This window comes from Lipomyces doorenjongii, assembly GCF_038497915.1.
Source record: "Lipomyces doorenjongii strain NRRL Y-27504 unplaced genomic scaffold V1508scaffold_44, whole genome shotgun sequence".
Taxonomy (NCBI): Eukaryota; Fungi; Ascomycota; class Lipomycetes; order Lipomycetales; family Lipomycetaceae; genus Lipomyces; species Lipomyces doorenjongii.
The window spans coordinates 46,865-61,902 of NW_027118111.1; the positions used below are offsets into that span (position 1 = coordinate 46,865).

Here is a 15,038-nt window from a genome sequence, read left to right on the forward strand (position 1 = left end):
TCGTATCACAGCGGATTCTAGACTGAAAACCCTATCCCCCTGTATCGGACCACGCTTAGAAAATTTTTGTTGTAAGTATTCCAACAAACGCCGACCCTCACTAACCATTACTGCACGACAATTTCGCGGGAAGTCAGTATCGACATAAATATCCCGCATTTGATTTGAAATATCGTCAATTAGACTGCTTTATTCGGAATCCAGTATGTCTCGATTTTTCGCCGGCGGCTCGTCCGACAGTGAAACTGAATCCTCAGAAGAGGAGTTGTACTCTGAATCCGAGGAGGAGAAATCTGAAGAGGAGTTATCCGAAGACGAAGAAGAATCTACAGAAGAAGATGAAAGTGAGATTGAATCCTCTGATGAGGATGATGGGCGTGGCTTCCTGAAGGCCGGCGCAAAGGGCAGCGCGTCGCGATTCTTGCGCGGAGAGGAGAGCGACGAAAGTGATGAGGATGAATCGAAGCGAGTAGTCAAGAGTGCTAAGGATAAGCGGTTGGAGGAAATTGATGCCATTATTCGAACTATTGAAAATGCGAGGAAGATCAATGATTGGGTACACATTTCCAATGGTATGTGCACGTGATTTACTGAGATTGACGGCGAGAGCTGACCATCATGATTTCTAGAATTTGACAAGTTGAATAAGATCATAGCGAAGGCTAGCCAGCAGGGGGATACTCCAAAGTTGTACATCAAAGCCATCGCTGAATTGGAGGATTTCATGAATGAGACCATCAAGACCGAAAAGGACTCGAAGAAAAAGATGAATGCCACCAATGCACGTGCATTAAATTCGATCAAGCAGCGTATAAAAAAGAACAATCGACAATACGAACATCTGATCGCTAAGTTCCGCGCCGATCCTGATGGATTCTTACTTGAAGCTGAGGAGGTACTTGAGCCTATTTCGCAGGTGAAGATGAGAAAGGGCGCCGAGTTCGAAGCGGCTGCTGCGGCGATTCGACTTGGTGCTACTGCTACTGCTGAAGACACAAGCGATGCTGCGTTCTCTACTATAGGTCGTGGCGGACGAACAATCACAATTACTCCTGAAAGTATTTTCAAGCAGTTGCGAGCTATCTTGGAGGCGCGAGGAAAGAAAAACACCGACAAGGCAGAGCAGATCCGGAATATGGAGAAAATGCTTAGCGTTGCTGCCACCATCTATCAGAAGATCCGTGTGTTACTCGTTCTTATCGCTACTCGATTTGATCTCACTACGTCAACTGCGTCCTTCATGCCGGTAAACCAATGGAAATCGTAAGTTGCCTACGGAGATTGGAAGTATGAATTCACTAATAACCAATTAGTGCTCAAGAGGAGATTATCAAGCTGTTGGAGATCTTGGAGGAGAACCCATTGTATGTCGTTCAAGAAGACGCCGAAGACATTGACGAGGATGAAGAGGAGCCCGTTCCTAAGGACAGCAAGCCATTGAAGATTTTCGGTAGCGTCATCTCACTTGTTGAGCGACTAGACGACGAGTTCACTCGATCGCTACAGAACATTGATCCTCACACGCCAGAGTATATTGATCGGCTGAAGGAGGAATCTGTCCTTTACAGCACCATTATCCGCAGTCAAGTGTACTTTGAGAGAGCCAAGTTAGATCCTAGCGTGAGCCGAGTGCTCGTCAGACGCCTGGAGCTTTTGTACTACAAGCCTGAGCAGCTCATTTTGAGCGTTGAGAAGTTGGCGTGGTCCACTCTTCGAGACAGCTTGGAGTCTGAAATTACACCTTACAGCGAGGACGAAGACGCTTCTCAATTGATCAATGCTATCTGCGTGAAACTGTACAATCAGGAGAACCGTCTGTTCCGAACCCGGGCTATGTTATGCCACGTTTATCACCACGCTCTGCACAACAGATACTTCCATGCCCGCGACCTCCTTCTTATGTCTCATCTCCAGGCGACCATTCACACCGCCGATATCTCAACCCAGATCCTCTACAATCGGACGCTTGTCCAAGTCGGTCTCTGCGCTTTCCGCGAGGGGATGATTTCTGAGAGTCAGCAAGCTCTGCAGGAGATCTGTGGTACGGGCCGTGTAAAGGAGCTTTTGGCGCAGGGTATCCAGATGCAGCGATACGCCCAGACCAGTCCCGAGCAGGAGAAGATTGAGCGACAGCGCCAGATTCCATTCCACATGCACATCAACCTCGAGCTTCTCGAATGCGTTTACCTCACGAGTTCGATGTTGCTGGAGATCCCGTTCATGGCGCAGTCCGGCTCGTCCCCCGACGCTAAGAAGAAAACGATCTCGAAACCGTTCCGCAGAATGCTGGATTACCATGAGCGACAAGTCTTCACCGGTCCACCAGAGAACACGCGGGACCACATCATGCAGGCGTCCAAGGCGCTTGCTACAGGCGACTGGGCCAAGGCGCGGGAACTTATCCGGGCAATTAAGATCTGGGATTTGATTCCGGGTACAGACAACATAAAGCAGATGCTCGGCGAGAAGATCCAGGACGAGGGTCTACGGACGTATCTGTTCACGTACGGACAGTTTTACGAGACGTTGTCGATCGCGTCGTTGGCGAGCATGTTCGACATGTCAGAGGGCAAAGCGACCGCTCTAGTCAGCAAGATGATCTCCTACAATGACGTCGCGGCTGCGCTAGACCAGAAGACAAACGCGATCGCGTTTATTCCTGGAGTAGAGTACTCGAGACTGCAGAACTTGGCGTTGGCGTTGTCGGACAAGGCTGTCCAGCTTATTGACAGTTATAAGTATAGGTGAGCAAGGTGCTGTGAGTGCGCGCAGAGTTGTTTAAAAGTGTATTGTTTTGTCAATATTTGAGCATTTGTGATTTATATACTTCACGATACGAGATGTATGTAAATGAAGAATCATAGGGAAACGTATGATAATAAGTACTCTCGAAAGTGGGTATACTGCCGTGGATGCTTCGTCAGAACACCAGTCAAATTGACACTTGAAACCATTTGATTACGATTTGATAAACTAATTACAACGTCGATAAAACTGATCCGTGAACACCAATTCTCCCACATTAACAACCCAGTAACGATTATATAGTCATTTTACTTATGCTTTTTCGGCATCCTCGTAGTCCGATCCCGAATGCGATCTCCGAGCCTACTGTCGACGCCCGAGAACATGTGGAACGTCTGCTCCTGGACTTGCCGATTTGCAGCCGATAAATGCGAGGCAACGTTGTACACGAAGTTCTCTTGCTGTCCAGGCGTTTTGCCGAGCACATGCCACATTCCACGAGCCTGCTCGTAATCGGCCTCGGTGACTTCAGGTGAAAAGTCCAGAGCCTTGCCGACCCACTGCTCATGGTCGGACGTGAACCAGCCGCGCTTGTAGCGCATTGGAGCGAAGGAGCTTTGGTAGTTAGGGAACTTCCCGTAGTTTCCGTCGACACGCATGCCACCATCACGTTCTAGTGGGTTCCATGCCTTTAGAGGGCAATTGACTGGGATCTGGAGGTAATTCACGCCCAACCGGTGGCGGTGGGTGTCGTTGTAGGAAAAGAGTCTGGACTGTAAGACGGGATCTGCGGATGCCTCAATGCCGGGGACGAGGTGCGATGGGGAGAACGCGACCTGCTCCACTTCAGCAAAGTAGTTGTCAGGGTTCTTGTTCAGAGTGAGCTTGCCGAATCTGCGGAGCGGGAATTCGCTGTGCGGCCAGATTTTTGTCAGATCGAAAATGCTGTACTTGAACTTCTCGGCCTGCTCGGGCGTCATAGTCTGCACGTACGCAGTCCAGGACGGGTATTCGTGCTTTTCGATCGCGTCGAAGAGGTCCTTGGTGGCGAAGTCAGGGTTCTCGCCTGCTACCTTGATTGCTTCGTCATTCTCAAAGTTCTTGATGCCTTGGTCGGAGAGCAAGTGGATCTGGGCATACACAAACGCGCCGTTAGCTTTGACGAACTTGAACGTGTGGCCAGAGAAGCCGTGCATGAAACGGTATCCGTACGGCGTTCCTCTATCACTGAAGAGCGTCATGACTTGGTGGATAGATTCCTGGTTCGTGGAGAGGTAGTCCCAAAACATGGTCGCGTCCTTCAAGTTGGTCTGCGGATTGCGCTTCTGAGTGTGGATGAACAGCGGGAACTTAGAGGGATCGCGGATAAAGAAGACGGGCGTGTTGTTAAACACCCAGTCGAGCAGGCCTTCTTCGGTGTACAGCTTGGTTGCGAAACCGCGTGGGTCGCGTGCAGAATCAGGGGACGCGCGCTCACCGCCAACGGTGGAGAAGCGAGTAAAGGTCTTGGTCTTCTTACCGACCTCGCCGAGGAAGTTTGCGCATGTTAGGTCGGAAATGTCGTCAGTGACCTCGAAGGTACCATAGGCGCCAGCGCCTTTAGCGTGGACGACACGTTCGGGAATTCGCTCTCTGTCAAAGTGCGCGAGAAGGTCTATCAAGTGAAAGTCCTCTAGAAGCAAGGGCCCATCTGTGCCGATTCGCTTGGAGGCGCGAGGATTGAGGACAGGGCAACCGTTCGAAGCAGTGTAGACCTCGCCGACGGTTGATTGAGTGTGGGCAGCAGGTGTCTGTGGCTGTGATTGATATTAGACAACACCTGAATGCCATGTGAACGAGCAATACTTACCACAGCAGTGGAGCCATTATGATGGTTTACTTGAATTGAGTAGCTATAGTCGATGTAAATAGGTCGATGCTACTACTGTCCGACTGAGGTAGAGGAAGTGGGGGCTACGCTCGTCTCTATATATGTATATTATATATCTATCCATGTGAATTATATGACTCGCTTGCTTCTATGGAACGGGCGTTGACCAGTGACACCGATTGATAGATTGCCAGCGAACGAGGAACTCTAGACTCTGCAGATTCGTCAGCGCAAGGCGCGGACTTCTGCGGTAGGCAGATGATTACTCGATCAAGGGGACTTGTTGGGTGAGTGACGCATGAAACTATTGGCTACTCTTGCTACACGGCTGCTCCGCGTTGATCATCGCTGCGGCTTTTCAGGGCCCTGCAGTGTGATGACTCAACGCGAGCACGAAGATCGTACGCACATGACGAAAGTACTACATCTGATTCTGTACTTTGCCTAAGCTCGTATGCGACCTATCGAAAACACAAAAGAAGTTGCTAGTATGATTAAATTTAGATATTAGATTGTTCCAGTAGTCATCCGGCAACATTCCAATCTTCAAAAATGGCCGCCCACTAAACAATTAAACGAGAAATGTACTGAGAGTAATTACTGAGTATAGACAGTGGTGACGTCATTCGCTGTCTGGACCGTGGGCCGCTTTAGTAACGGAAAGTTGGTCCCCGATCTTCACTTTCCAGGTCGCGCTGCGGTCTATCTTTTGGTGATATTGGACCGCTCTCGATGGCCAGTTGGCCGTCATGGACTGATTAAAATATTTTCACGGATTGTTATTACTTAGTACTTACAATGCTGATAACCCTGCCGGCTGTTGATGCCGCTTTAGCATAATCGCCTGTTCGTCCAGAATAGGTGTGGATTTCTCAATTGGTCTTCTACTTTTCTTTGGTCTCATGATCACATCCAAGGGCGCGCCAGATTCGTAGTCTGCACACTAAATGTCTTGGTCCACACTAAATACTTTCACAATGCTACGAATCATAGGGTCTAGATGTTAGCCAGTTACGGTCATTGTTGTGGCATAGTGAACGAGAATGAAGAGAGCTCTAATGCAGACTCCTTACCATTCTCTTCTGTAGACATCCAGTATCGGTGTCAATTGTCTAGACACTGTCACCTGGACGGCGTTGTTCCCCGTAAGAGTATATGGTGTACAGCCGTCGAAATGACCATCACATGAAAGGATCAAATAAATAACGTGACTTTCACCTTTCCTTCCCATCTCACTACACGCGGGGGCCAGGTCGTTTTATTTGGTCAGCATACAAATACTTAGTGTGTTGTAAGTTCCCGGTCATTGAGAGCCGAAGTCAAAATGATAATATAATTAAACTGATGACAGATGCATCGCAACACAAAAAAATAGAGACTTCATACATATCGCACACTATCCATGACCACAAGCACAATACAAATTCTAAAAATGTACTTCAATTTACAGTTGCTCCTCCTTAATTACTTCCACGAGCCTGTAGCATGTTAGCATATAAGACAATATATCAAATCTGAGATAAATGTGCATACCAATCTAGACCCTCCGTTAAGCCTTCTCCTTTGATCGCGCTACATGCAACTATACTCCAACTCCGATCCTTCATTCCCACTAATCCCAAAGTTTGTGAAACTTCAGGCGCAGTCATAGCCCCAGGCTGCTGTCCATTAGTCAACATCCTACTTGAACTCGGAAACATTACCGACCTGATCCTGCTTATTTGCAAATACTAACAGAGCAGAATCTGCTAGCTCTTCTTCATTCAGCATCTCTTTTAATTCGTCCCTGCATGTGTTGATCCTATCTCGATCGGTCGCGTCCACAACAAATATGACCTACAACCAGTTAGCAGTGATTTGTCGTATATTTTTAAGAAAATAATCATTACAGCTGCGGTATTCGCATAATAGCATCGCCAGTATGGTCGTATGCTGGTCTGTCCACCCAAATCCTGTTATCTGTTATCAGCATTCATCATCAAAGTCTCCCCAATAACTCCCATACCCAAACATTGAATTTCAGGTTCTTATATGTTAACGTCTCAACGTTGAATCCGATAGCTATTTTGTGCCATTAGTCTTTCCACATATAATTCGTCCGAAACTAAACCCATATCTGAACATACTTGGCACAGTCGTGATAACTTCGCCAATCTACATCACAATCAGGCACACTATTCCACTAACACATATACGAAACCAACCTGCAACCGATATAAAATTGTAGTTTTCCCTGCACCGTCCAGTCCCAAAATCAGAATGCGGATTTCTTTATCGCCGCCCCAAAGTTTTGATAAAACTCTGCCAAGTACTTGACCTGCACTATGAGTTAGCCGGTGCGATCCCAAAGCATGAGTAAATGTTATCATGGAACTAACCCATTATGATTATTATATTATCCGAGGATTATGACGAATGTGCGCAATGGCAGGAAGTAGTCTGATAGTCTGATATCACTATTTCGCTGAATAACACGTCAGCGTTTAATCAGCAAATCAATACCCATCTCGCCAGCCATCCAGTACCCATTTACCCCGTATGAATCCACAGCCCAAACATTCCATACCATTGATTTGAGACAATGAATTCCCCAAGTCATACAAAACACCTCCGGAATCTAACATTGATTACCTCACCTGCACCCAATTCCATCCAATTTGTTCTAGACGATAAAATATCCAACTCGTACCTATAGCTCAAACGCCTTGTATCCCAATTTCAATCCACAGTTTTCGATACTATGTATTATACTCGCGCCTGTAGCGTCAAAGTCGAGGTTATTGGCAAGTTACTTGTTAGCTCCCTTATATTTCGTTGATAATCGCGCCGCCAACTCGTGGCGCCGCAATTGCAATGTCGTAAAGAAGCCGCACGCACAGTAAACGTTGTCACGTTTCTGGCGTAAGTTGAGTTGCCTGCAAGATTATTATTATGCCACATGTGGGCTAGGGTATCGGTAATTGGCGGGGCAGGGCTCATTGCCTGGCAAGAAGTTTCAGGTTGCGGATGTAAACCTATTCGCAAGGGAATTGGTGCAAATTATGAGTGTAAGAATCTGCAGAATTCTGACAATATTGAGCTCTTCATATTTCCAGAAAATTGGTCTGAGTTTCAATGAGTTTCAATGAGATTTAATGCATATGAAGTTCTCCCCTTGGACTGGTACCAAGGCGCCGGCTTCTGATACGCATCGCGCCCTTGAGGATCTCCACTGTGGCAACAAAAGCGATTATAATCAGTACTCTAATATAATATGAGCCGATTCTGCGTTAATATTACAAAACGAGGGTCGAGAATCCGTATTTAATGTACAATATTACTCCCAAATTGCGTAAAACCAATAATCCATGAGATGCTTCCCATCCTACTCTTGCCTCCCGCCCTGGCCCAAGGCCTTCTCCCAAACTGACTTACTCCACAACTCTGCCCTGTCACGCATGCTCTCTAACGAATCAAACGCCGGTCGGACATCCAAGAAAAACGTCGGAAATCCGTCCTCTGCTGGACCTGCGTAGTAGTCAATGACGTATCTAACTTCTTTCTTCTCGCCTGCCATATTGTATCGCAGGACCGTCCAGTCATGTCGATCAAATGGTGGCGGTCCACCGTACTTGCTGGGGTATATTGCACCCATTAATTGCAGCATTCTCGCGCGAGGAGACGGTTCGTTTGGTCGACCCGTGAATTTCAACAAACGCGGCTCTTTCCCTGATTCATCCATATACTTCTTCTCCCATTTCAATATCTCCGACCACGCCCCCTCGTTCAGGAAATTGTGCACGTCAACCATGGCCGGCACATCCGCCTCCGGCGTATCTATATGCCCCTTACGCACAATAGCATTGAGCATTTGCTGCGGACTCGGGTACTCCCACACTCCAGCCGATTCCTCGTCGCCGCGAGGAATCGAAGATAACGTCCGCTCAGTCGGCAAATCAAGTTTCTGTCCAGGAACTTTATTCGTCGCAGATAAGTTGTATGGCATGTTGGTCGTCGGATCAACCATGTCGTGGTCCACAGGGCATTTTGCCGGTCCTTGCGATTTCTTTGAGAATTTGCTATGATCTACGGGACACTTTGCTGCGACGTCTGAAGCCTAGAGTAATTGTTAGTAATAGTCACGGAAATTAAATAAAAGGGATGTTTGTGGCGCGCGCAAAGTATCACTTTCAAGTACTCTGGAAACTTCACCTACCGGTGTAGAAGGCTTGGCCTCCTCTTCTTTTGACCAAAATGGAATCCAAACCATTCTGTCCTAATGCAACTGATACTGGGTCGTTTTGAGGGTTGTGTGAAAATCACGGTTCGAAAATTCTCGACCTGCAACAATTGGATCAAAATTATCTAGAGCTGGTCGGGAAGGTTCGACGATTGGGACATTCCCGCGTGGCGAGCGCCGGAAACTGTGCTGCTGGGCACTAGATCACGGGTCAGATCTTGGGGCACTAACTGACTGGTAATTTAAGCTGACCCAGTTTGATTTTGAGAAAAGGTACAACAAAACTGTATGCTTCCAAATCGACCTGTCTACTCAGCAAAGCAAGCTGGCAGGACCACTCAGATCTTGCTTGCTCATTTCACGTCATATTTCCAACGTGCGTTACTAGATAGTCTGGTGACTGAAGACTGTCGAGCTGGTTATTTCAGGCGAATCAGTTCGTGACGGTGAATCTAGATCATAAAGCGACAACGAAGGTTGATGGAGCTGATACACCCATATTCGTCCGCTCCATATCCTATGGTGCAGGGGCAGAAGCAGAAGCGAAAATTATCTGACGATGGAGGCGGTAACAAAGTAAATACTGGCGGGATTAATCTCTCATAATGCTTGATGCTAACGTCCTCTGTTTAGAAGCAACTGAGGTTCGCATCAGTAACACATCAGCCGAACAGTATCTACCAAGGACAAGTTTCGCATTTTCAACATCTTCAATTTCCCTCACAGCAAGATGATGTTACTAATGATAGTTCCGATAATGCCATTTGGGAGTCGAATATTAACATGCCAAGACTAGAGGCGAGTGCGCGCATTCCACACGTTGAGGGGTCCAGCGGGTGGTTTAGCTCTAGAGAGCAACGCAATGAGTTTTCAAGATCAATTGAAGGTTGTCACTTGCCGTCTAGTAGTAGAATTATTGAAGACTATGAGATACAGCAGGTAAATGGTTTATCAGCATAATATTATTCGGCGCAAGCTATCTAACATGTGCTCTTTTGAAGTCTCCGAAGTCGAGAATACAGACCGCACCGTCAGAGTTACAGCCAGAAGCTCATTTTCCAGGCACACAGAATGATGATATTGATTTGTCCGATGACACGACAGATCGGGCCAATACTTCACAAGAGATTGAAGCGCCGCAGATGCAATCAGACAACGAATCGGTGCAGAAACGAAGAAAGCTTGTTTATTCAATGGGATATCGTGCCGACTGCGAGAAATGCAGAGCCAAAATACGGGGACATTATTCGCATATTGTATATTTAGAAGAAAAATAAGATCTCAGAGGTGTAAAAGTTGCATTGTCACCGGTTTTGAGCTTGCTTAATTTGTATGAGTGTATCAGACATGTTATCAACGATCTATGGCAGACTCTGAAGTTTTGTGTAAATATATATGGGCGTTTTGGTTTAACATGTGTAGGCAACTGCTTTATATGTATTATCGAGGATTTTGGTATAGCGTGCGAGCATATTGAAGTTGTAAAATCGTAAGATCGTGAGGAGAATTATGATTATACGCGGGGGAATCCGGGGCGGGTTATAATAGAGGCATCAATTATATAACATTGCTATTGTGTTGTGTGCATCACATTATTATGGGGATAACGTTGCGGCAGGGCAAATCCTCAGTTATTCGGGAACGTTACGCAAGGTGAACTCTTTGCGTAGACAAGCCAGACCTCTTTGTATTACTCAAATATTGCTTCCAGTGCATAAGCATTGCAATAAGCTATTGGATCAAGGACTAAATAGGGACAACTAATTATTATCGTCTCTGCTGAACCAATATTACTGATCCGCTGCGGCCACATCGGCGACGCGCGACGGCTAGTAAACGATGACCCAGCCAAAGAAACTCTTCGTCGACAGCAACGGCAATCAGTTGTCATTCTTCTTCGCAAGAGGACTACCACAAGGAGACACCCAAAGACTGATCGGCTTGGTTGAAGTGAGTAGAGGCACCTGCGTGAAAGGGAGTAATTATGTTACTGATTGCCTATTCCATGAAGGATTATGGAGGAAGCTGTTCAAGTAGACCAGAAGACGCAGACTGTGTAATATCTGACTATTTGCGAATTGACGACCCATCACTTAAGGGATATATCGCGTACGGCTGATCAGTTTGAATGCCTGGTTCGGGTCTAACCAATACTATTTAGATACTATTCATCCTTCATCACCGATTGTATTTTAAGTGGAAGGATATTAGAGAATATTCATGAATACGCGATTGTTGAAATGTACGGTACCCCCGAAGAAGCGTAATAATGTCGCGTTGCTGATTGGTGGCTGTAATAGACCCGAAGATGATGAGGGAGGACTTGGCGATGGTAGTTCACAGGCAGATATCGGTGAATACTCAGACAACTTTATTCTCGATCCAGCTGCAGTTAGCAAGGTTAACCACGATATTGTTCAATTGACGAGCATATTTCTAACGATCACTTGCATTAGCAGCCACTGCAGTCTTCGAGCAGCCAGACTTCTAGCACTAGAAAGAGGTAAGTTAAGTCAATTAATATCGCTCCAGGCATATACTGAAGATGACAGACAACTTCCATGGAGCCTACCTAGACAGCAAGTGCGGACTCCAGCGTCAAGTCCATTAAGGGTGATTCCATGGCAGACTATCCAACAATCTCAATCTCAGGTTTTGGATGAGGATGTTGAGCGAGCTGAGGAACGCATTGAACTGGCGCGGGGCACAACAATAAAAACCCATACGTCAAACCATACTCGCAAGCGTTCACATGTGTCAGATTCAGAAGAGGAAGGGACTATCCACAACCAATATGTATTAAGAGAGAGGAAAACTTCGCCATCGCTTTCCCCTCCGTTGTCTGAACCGCTGTCACAGAAACAATTACGCTCTTTGACTCTGAAAGAACAGATTTCGAGCCGACTGAATGCCAGTCTGCTGCCGTCTTCTCCAGTAAGACCCCCCACTAAACGCCGGAAATTGAATGATGCGGTTTCAGAGATTGAAGTGGAGTTTGACTATGATCGACCACAGAATGATTTCGACGACGAGACTGTTTCAGATTTCGACGAAAAGACTGTTTCACTGGATGAATCTGGCAATGACTCCAATGATGAGCATGAACAGCTCATTCAGACCAAGATGCCGTTATTTACAGATCCGAAACAAACTTTGTTCGACTTTGCAAGCGTAGAATTGAGTTGTCACAGCCAGCTGAAGCAAAAGATTATCGACGATCAGCGATCGCTGTGTCAAGAAGTAGATCAATTAAGGCAGGCATACAGCGTCTCTCCGAGTATTATTTTTGGCTTACTACATCGCACCAGCTTCCGTTTAGATATTGTGAATAACGTATTGCTTGGATACAGGGGAAAAGGCGCTGAGTTTGGTAAGAACTCACTTCTAGTATATTACTGCATTTCTAGATTGACCGACATACTAACGATGGCAGAACTTAATCGGGATATTGTTGGGGTTTTTACGATCCAAGATGACGAGGATCTGGCCTCGAAAGATCCTCTAGCCATTGAACGTGTTCAACAGAGACATGGCAATGCTTTAGTAGCTTGGCGAAGACGGTACTGGGAAATATTTATGCTGTTGCATCAGAGAGAGCGAACTTAACATACGACTGTCGTGTATTATGGTGACTATTTGAACTTGTACGATTATTGACATAATATTATGTTCATGACCATTCACCTCTAGTCGTACAACTTTCTGGACCGTTTCAGGAAACGACTCGTCACGAAGAATTATCTGCAACAGCCATGGCGGTTTTCTGCAAATTCGCAATTCTGTGTTCTAGTGCAAGCCAGTTGTTGCCGAAACTGTAGTTGGCATTTCAGCATGATGCTCTGAGTCTTCACAACCAACGAATGGATATATTCTTTATCCACAGTCTCTCCGAGTATATTCTGCCGGCGTAAATCGACAGTCGTTAGAATCAAATCCAATTCTTCAAAAACTCCATGAGATATTAAACACTGCGTGGTGCCAGGTTTATACATAGATGATTTTGCCTGATGACATGCGCGTTTGTTCGGCACATTGTCGTATTGGGGATCTGACTCTAGCGTATTCCAGATTGTCTCCAAGTTATTCTGGGCCGCACCCAATTTAAAAATCGCGCATTCGTATCTCCGTTCATGGATATAGGCTGCCGCACACATTAGCCATAATCTCGCCCTCCAAAAAGTCACAACTGCAGCGGTCCCCATGGACTCCTGTATCCGGGTCACATTCCAAGATACTGGGAAAGTCATGTTGTGAAGATACCCAGAATCTGGTAGCACGACATTTGTGGTCACACTGGTGCGAGCAACTGCGTGAAGGAATTCGTCAAGCAAATCCGCCGTATACACTCTATTTGTGATGGCATGGTACATTGCGTGTGCGGCTTCGTAGATATAATCGAATGTGAGGCCGCCTGCTGTCGATATTTCGCATCTGGCAAGTATGCCAATTGAGAAATTTCTTTGTTTGTCCCATTTTAGTATACTACATCGCTGCAAGAAGCCATTAGCAATGAGGAAATCGAGGACAGCATTCAGGACGCACCAGAAAATCAGTCAGATTTTTCAAATGGTACTGAAGCCGAAAGAGAATAGCCTCTCTCTTGATTTCAGTGAAATCGACAATGTAGTTGTCATCATGTTCGACTCGCTTGATGATAGAATGCAGTAGTATCACTGTATGCGCCGCTTCACTTGACGATATAGCAAAATATTTCAATTTAGCATGTGAATAAAAATGATATCTAAACCGACGGGTTAGAAATTGTGAATAAAAGTAGAACTTCAAGACGCACATCATATAAAACACCTTAAAATAATCCGGTATTCTACTATCACGAACAGAAGAACATATCAGTTCACGAGAGGTCCAATATGCTGGAGTCAAACGAGGCGAGAATAAATCTTTTGGTGACTGTTCCAGACGTTGTTGACAGAACCGTATGCATTCCATATAAGCTCCGGTTGAAAATAATCGGCGAGCAACGGCAAGAGACCAGGAATGGTATTGGTAGCAAAACACATCCTTCGATGATTCGTTATTCAAATACCACTCCACGATAGCTGGAAGAAGTGCACTGTCAATAATTGTAACCTCGGATATCCCGCTTAATCAAGGACTGCTTACACTCAAATTGTTGGCCGTCGAAGTCATTCATACGGTTATAGTAGTCCATAACCGCTTGTAGGCAGATCAGATAATTCAGGATTTAGAAATTGTGAGAGTAGACTGGTGTCATACGTTGTCCCGCGGATAGTTTCAGCTGCCGAAAGTGTGTAAACAAATCGCGAAAGGGCGGCCAATTTCGCAATTCAATCAATGATTTATTACGCCTCTATGCACATCAATCTGCCTTAAAACTAACCAAAGGTATCGTCCCAAGGCTCCTCGTCATCCTCCACTACTATATTTGTTTTCTTTTTCAGAAGATCCTTCCTACAAAGAGGACACGTCGCATGCTGCAACGATAGGGCATTAGCACCGGTGTGATAGTATATAATAATAGAGCAATTCCATACTAGCTTTAACCACGGTCCAATGCATTCTAGATCAAAATGATGAAGATCATTACACGGTAGCCTGACTACCAACGGATACTTGTCTACACTATGCGGTCAGGCAATTGTCCTTTTGAGTCAGCGAGATCTTAACTACCTTCTAAATACGCTGTGTTACAAATTGCGCATGTATCGTCCGACTTCAGCTTCTTCTGAGGAATTCTATCGAGACTGTCGAGAAATTCTTGAGGGACGCCCCTGGATTCATGAGGCGGATGCAGAGCATCCTCTAACAGCTGAGTTGCCAATTGTTCTAGGACTTCAGAATTTCCCATTTCTTGAAATGCACTAATTTTCGTAAATATCCGTAATCTGCCTCCAGCTTCGGCTACTCTATCCTTCCCGTTCTTACCTCGCAAGGGTTCTGTAAGTATTCTCTGATGGAGTTGCGGACCTGTCAGTCGAGAAGAACGCCACAAGATCTGGGTTGACATGCAGCAATGTCGGACGACCTCCATCGCGAGAATCTCCTCTTTCAGACAATCGAGTAAGATTATGATCGTCTACATTACGGTCAGCAGCAGATCTTATGGAATTCGCAAGGCGTGTTGCTGACCCTCGTACGTTGCCATTCTTTCAGCGTATATCGAGATATATCTTTCTTCCTTAAGCGTGCTAACGGTCTACCTATTAAATTCTTCCAATAAAT

At 45.9% G+C, this 15,038-nt stretch overlaps 8 protein-coding genes across 8 annotated transcripts; 3 read left to right on the forward strand and 5 right to left on the reverse strand.

The window, feature by feature from the left end:
• Positions 1–9: 9 nt before the first annotated feature.
• V1508DRAFT_202221 (eukaryotic translation initiation factor 3 subunit 8 N-terminus-domain-containing protein) lies at positions 10–2,901 on the forward strand. Its single transcript, XM_066936206.1, has 3 exons — positions 10–572; positions 630–1,263; positions 1,314–2,901. Exons 1-3 carry the CDS (start codon positions 206–208, stop codon positions 2,746–2,748), a joined length of 2,436 nt encoding a protein of 811 aa, XP_066794464.1. The 5' UTR covers positions 10–205; the 3' UTR covers positions 2,749–2,901.
• On the reverse strand, positions 2,876–4,739 carry V1508DRAFT_456918 (catalase-like domain-containing protein; the record flags this gene model as incomplete). Its single annotated transcript, XM_066942664.1, has 2 exons — positions 2,876–4,535; positions 4,671–4,739. The coding sequence occupies 2 exons, from the start codon at positions 4,737–4,739 to the stop codon at positions 3,054–3,056; spliced, it is 1,551 nt and encodes a 516-aa protein (XP_066794465.1). The 3' UTR covers positions 2,876–3,053.
• A 1,128-nt stretch (positions 4,740–5,867) lies between these two features.
• V1508DRAFT_421563 (ADP-ribosylation factor family-domain-containing protein) lies at positions 5,868–7,439 on the reverse strand. Its single transcript, XM_066940897.1, has 9 exons — positions 7,305–7,439; positions 6,994–7,079; positions 6,820–6,932; positions 6,742–6,769; positions 6,621–6,676; positions 6,505–6,567; positions 6,323–6,451; positions 6,149–6,273; positions 5,868–6,093 (listed from the first exon to the last, which is right to left on the reverse strand). Exons 2-9 carry the CDS (start codon positions 6,995–6,997, stop codon positions 6,060–6,062), a joined length of 552 nt encoding a protein of 183 aa, XP_066794466.1. The 5' UTR covers positions 6,998–7,079; positions 7,305–7,439; the 3' UTR covers positions 5,868–6,059.
• Positions 7,440–7,836: 397 nt separating this feature from the next.
• Positions 7,837–8,950, reverse strand: V1508DRAFT_421572 (cytochrome c/c1 heme-lyase). The gene is made up of 2 exons (XM_066940898.1): positions 8,811–8,950; positions 7,837–8,711 (listed from the first exon to the last, which is right to left on the reverse strand). The coding sequence occupies exons 1-2, from the start codon at positions 8,862–8,864 to the stop codon at positions 7,980–7,982; spliced, it is 786 nt and encodes a 261-aa protein (XP_066794467.1). The 5' UTR covers positions 8,865–8,950; the 3' UTR covers positions 7,837–7,979.
• Positions 8,951–9,089: 139 nt separating this feature from the next.
• V1508DRAFT_421575 (uncharacterized protein) lies at positions 9,090–10,399 on the forward strand. Its single transcript, XM_066940899.1, has 3 exons — positions 9,090–9,410; positions 9,468–9,773; positions 9,836–10,399. Exons 1-3 carry the CDS (start codon positions 9,315–9,317, stop codon positions 10,109–10,111), a joined length of 678 nt encoding a protein of 225 aa, XP_066794468.1. The 5' UTR covers positions 9,090–9,314; the 3' UTR covers positions 10,112–10,399.
• Positions 10,400–10,470: 71 nt separating this feature from the next.
• V1508DRAFT_421578 (uncharacterized protein) lies at positions 10,471–12,839 on the forward strand. Its single transcript, XM_066940900.1, has 7 exons — positions 10,471–10,784; positions 10,846–10,943; positions 10,996–11,076; positions 11,135–11,234; positions 11,291–11,337; positions 11,387–12,204; positions 12,268–12,839. Exons 1-7 carry the CDS (start codon positions 10,674–10,676, stop codon positions 12,438–12,440), a joined length of 1,428 nt encoding a protein of 475 aa, XP_066794469.1. The 5' UTR covers positions 10,471–10,673; the 3' UTR covers positions 12,441–12,839.
• V1508DRAFT_202495 (uncharacterized protein) lies at positions 12,456–14,242 on the reverse strand. The gene is made up of 4 exons (XM_066936207.1): positions 13,959–14,242; positions 13,627–13,894; positions 13,377–13,575; positions 12,456–13,324 (listed from the first exon to the last, which is right to left on the reverse strand). Exons 1-4 carry the CDS (start codon positions 14,005–14,007, stop codon positions 12,572–12,574), a joined length of 1,269 nt encoding a protein of 422 aa, XP_066794470.1. The 5' UTR covers positions 14,008–14,242; the 3' UTR covers positions 12,456–12,571.
• Positions 14,192–14,664, reverse strand: V1508DRAFT_405462 (uncharacterized protein; the record flags this gene model as incomplete). Its single annotated transcript, XM_066938696.1, has 3 exons — positions 14,192–14,290; positions 14,351–14,433; positions 14,487–14,664. 3 exons carry the CDS (start codon positions 14,662–14,664, stop codon positions 14,192–14,194), a joined length of 360 nt encoding a protein of 119 aa, XP_066794471.1.
• Between the last annotated feature and the right edge of the window lie 374 nt (positions 14,665–15,038).

Bases quoted from the DNA above. Each gene is read 5' to 3' on its own strand.
- V1508DRAFT_202221 (XM_066936206.1), top strand. From the start codon at position 206: ATGTCTCGATTTTTCGCCGGCGGCTCGTCCGACAGTGAAACTGAATCC. The intron at 573-629 runs GTATGTGCACGT...CATGATTTCTAG, and splicing joins TTGGGTACACATTTCCAATG to AATTTGACAAGTTGAATAAG. The intron at 1,264-1,313 runs GTAAGTTGCCTA...ATAACCAATTAG, and splicing joins CCGGTAAACCAATGGAAATC to TGCTCAAGAGGAGATTATCA.
- V1508DRAFT_421563 (XM_066940897.1), bottom strand. The intron at 6,770-6,819 runs GTTGGTTTCGTA...ATTGTGATGTAG, and splicing joins CAATTTTATATCGGTTGCAG to ATTGGCGAAGTTATCACGAC. The intron at 6,274-6,322 runs GTCGGTAATGTT...AATGGACAGCAG, and splicing joins TTGCAAATAAGCAGGATCAG to CCTGGGGCTATGACTGCGCC.
- V1508DRAFT_421572 (XM_066940898.1), bottom strand. From the start codon at position 8,864: ATGGTTTGGATTCCATTTTGGTCAAAAGAAGAGGAGGCCAAGCCTTCT. The intron at 8,712-8,810 runs GTAGGTGAAGTT...CAATTACTCTAG, and splicing joins AGGCCAAGCCTTCTACACCG to GCTTCAGACGTCGCAGCAAA.
- V1508DRAFT_421575 (XM_066940899.1), top strand. From the start codon at position 9,315: ATGGAGCTGATACACCCATATTCGTCCGCTCCATATCCTATGGTGCAG. The intron at 9,411-9,467 runs GTAAATACTGGC...TCCTCTGTTTAG, and splicing joins ACGATGGAGGCGGTAACAAA to AAGCAACTGAGGTTCGCATC. The intron at 9,774-9,835 runs GTAAATGGTTTA...GCTCTTTTGAAG, and splicing joins AAGACTATGAGATACAGCAG to TCTCCGAAGTCGAGAATACA.
- V1508DRAFT_421578 (XM_066940900.1), top strand. From the start codon at position 10,674: ATGACCCAGCCAAAGAAACTCTTCGTCGACAGCAACGGCAATCAGTTG. The intron at 11,077-11,134 runs GTACGGTACCCC...TGGCTGTAATAG, and splicing joins GAATACGCGATTGTTGAAAT to ACCCGAAGATGATGAGGGAG. The intron at 11,235-11,290 runs GTTAACCACGAT...CACTTGCATTAG, and splicing joins ATCCAGCTGCAGTTAGCAAG to CAGCCACTGCAGTCTTCGAG.
- V1508DRAFT_202495 (XM_066936207.1), bottom strand. From the start codon at position 14,007: ATGGACTACTATAACCGTATGAATGACTTCGACGGCCAACAATTTGAG. The intron at 13,895-13,958 runs GTAAGCAGTCCT...CACTTCTTCCAG, and splicing joins CGACGGCCAACAATTTGAGT to CTATCGTGGAGTGGTATTTG. The intron at 13,325-13,376 runs GTGCGTCCTGAA...GGCTTCTTGCAG, and splicing joins AAAATCTGACTGATTTTCTG to CGATGTAGTATACTAAAATG.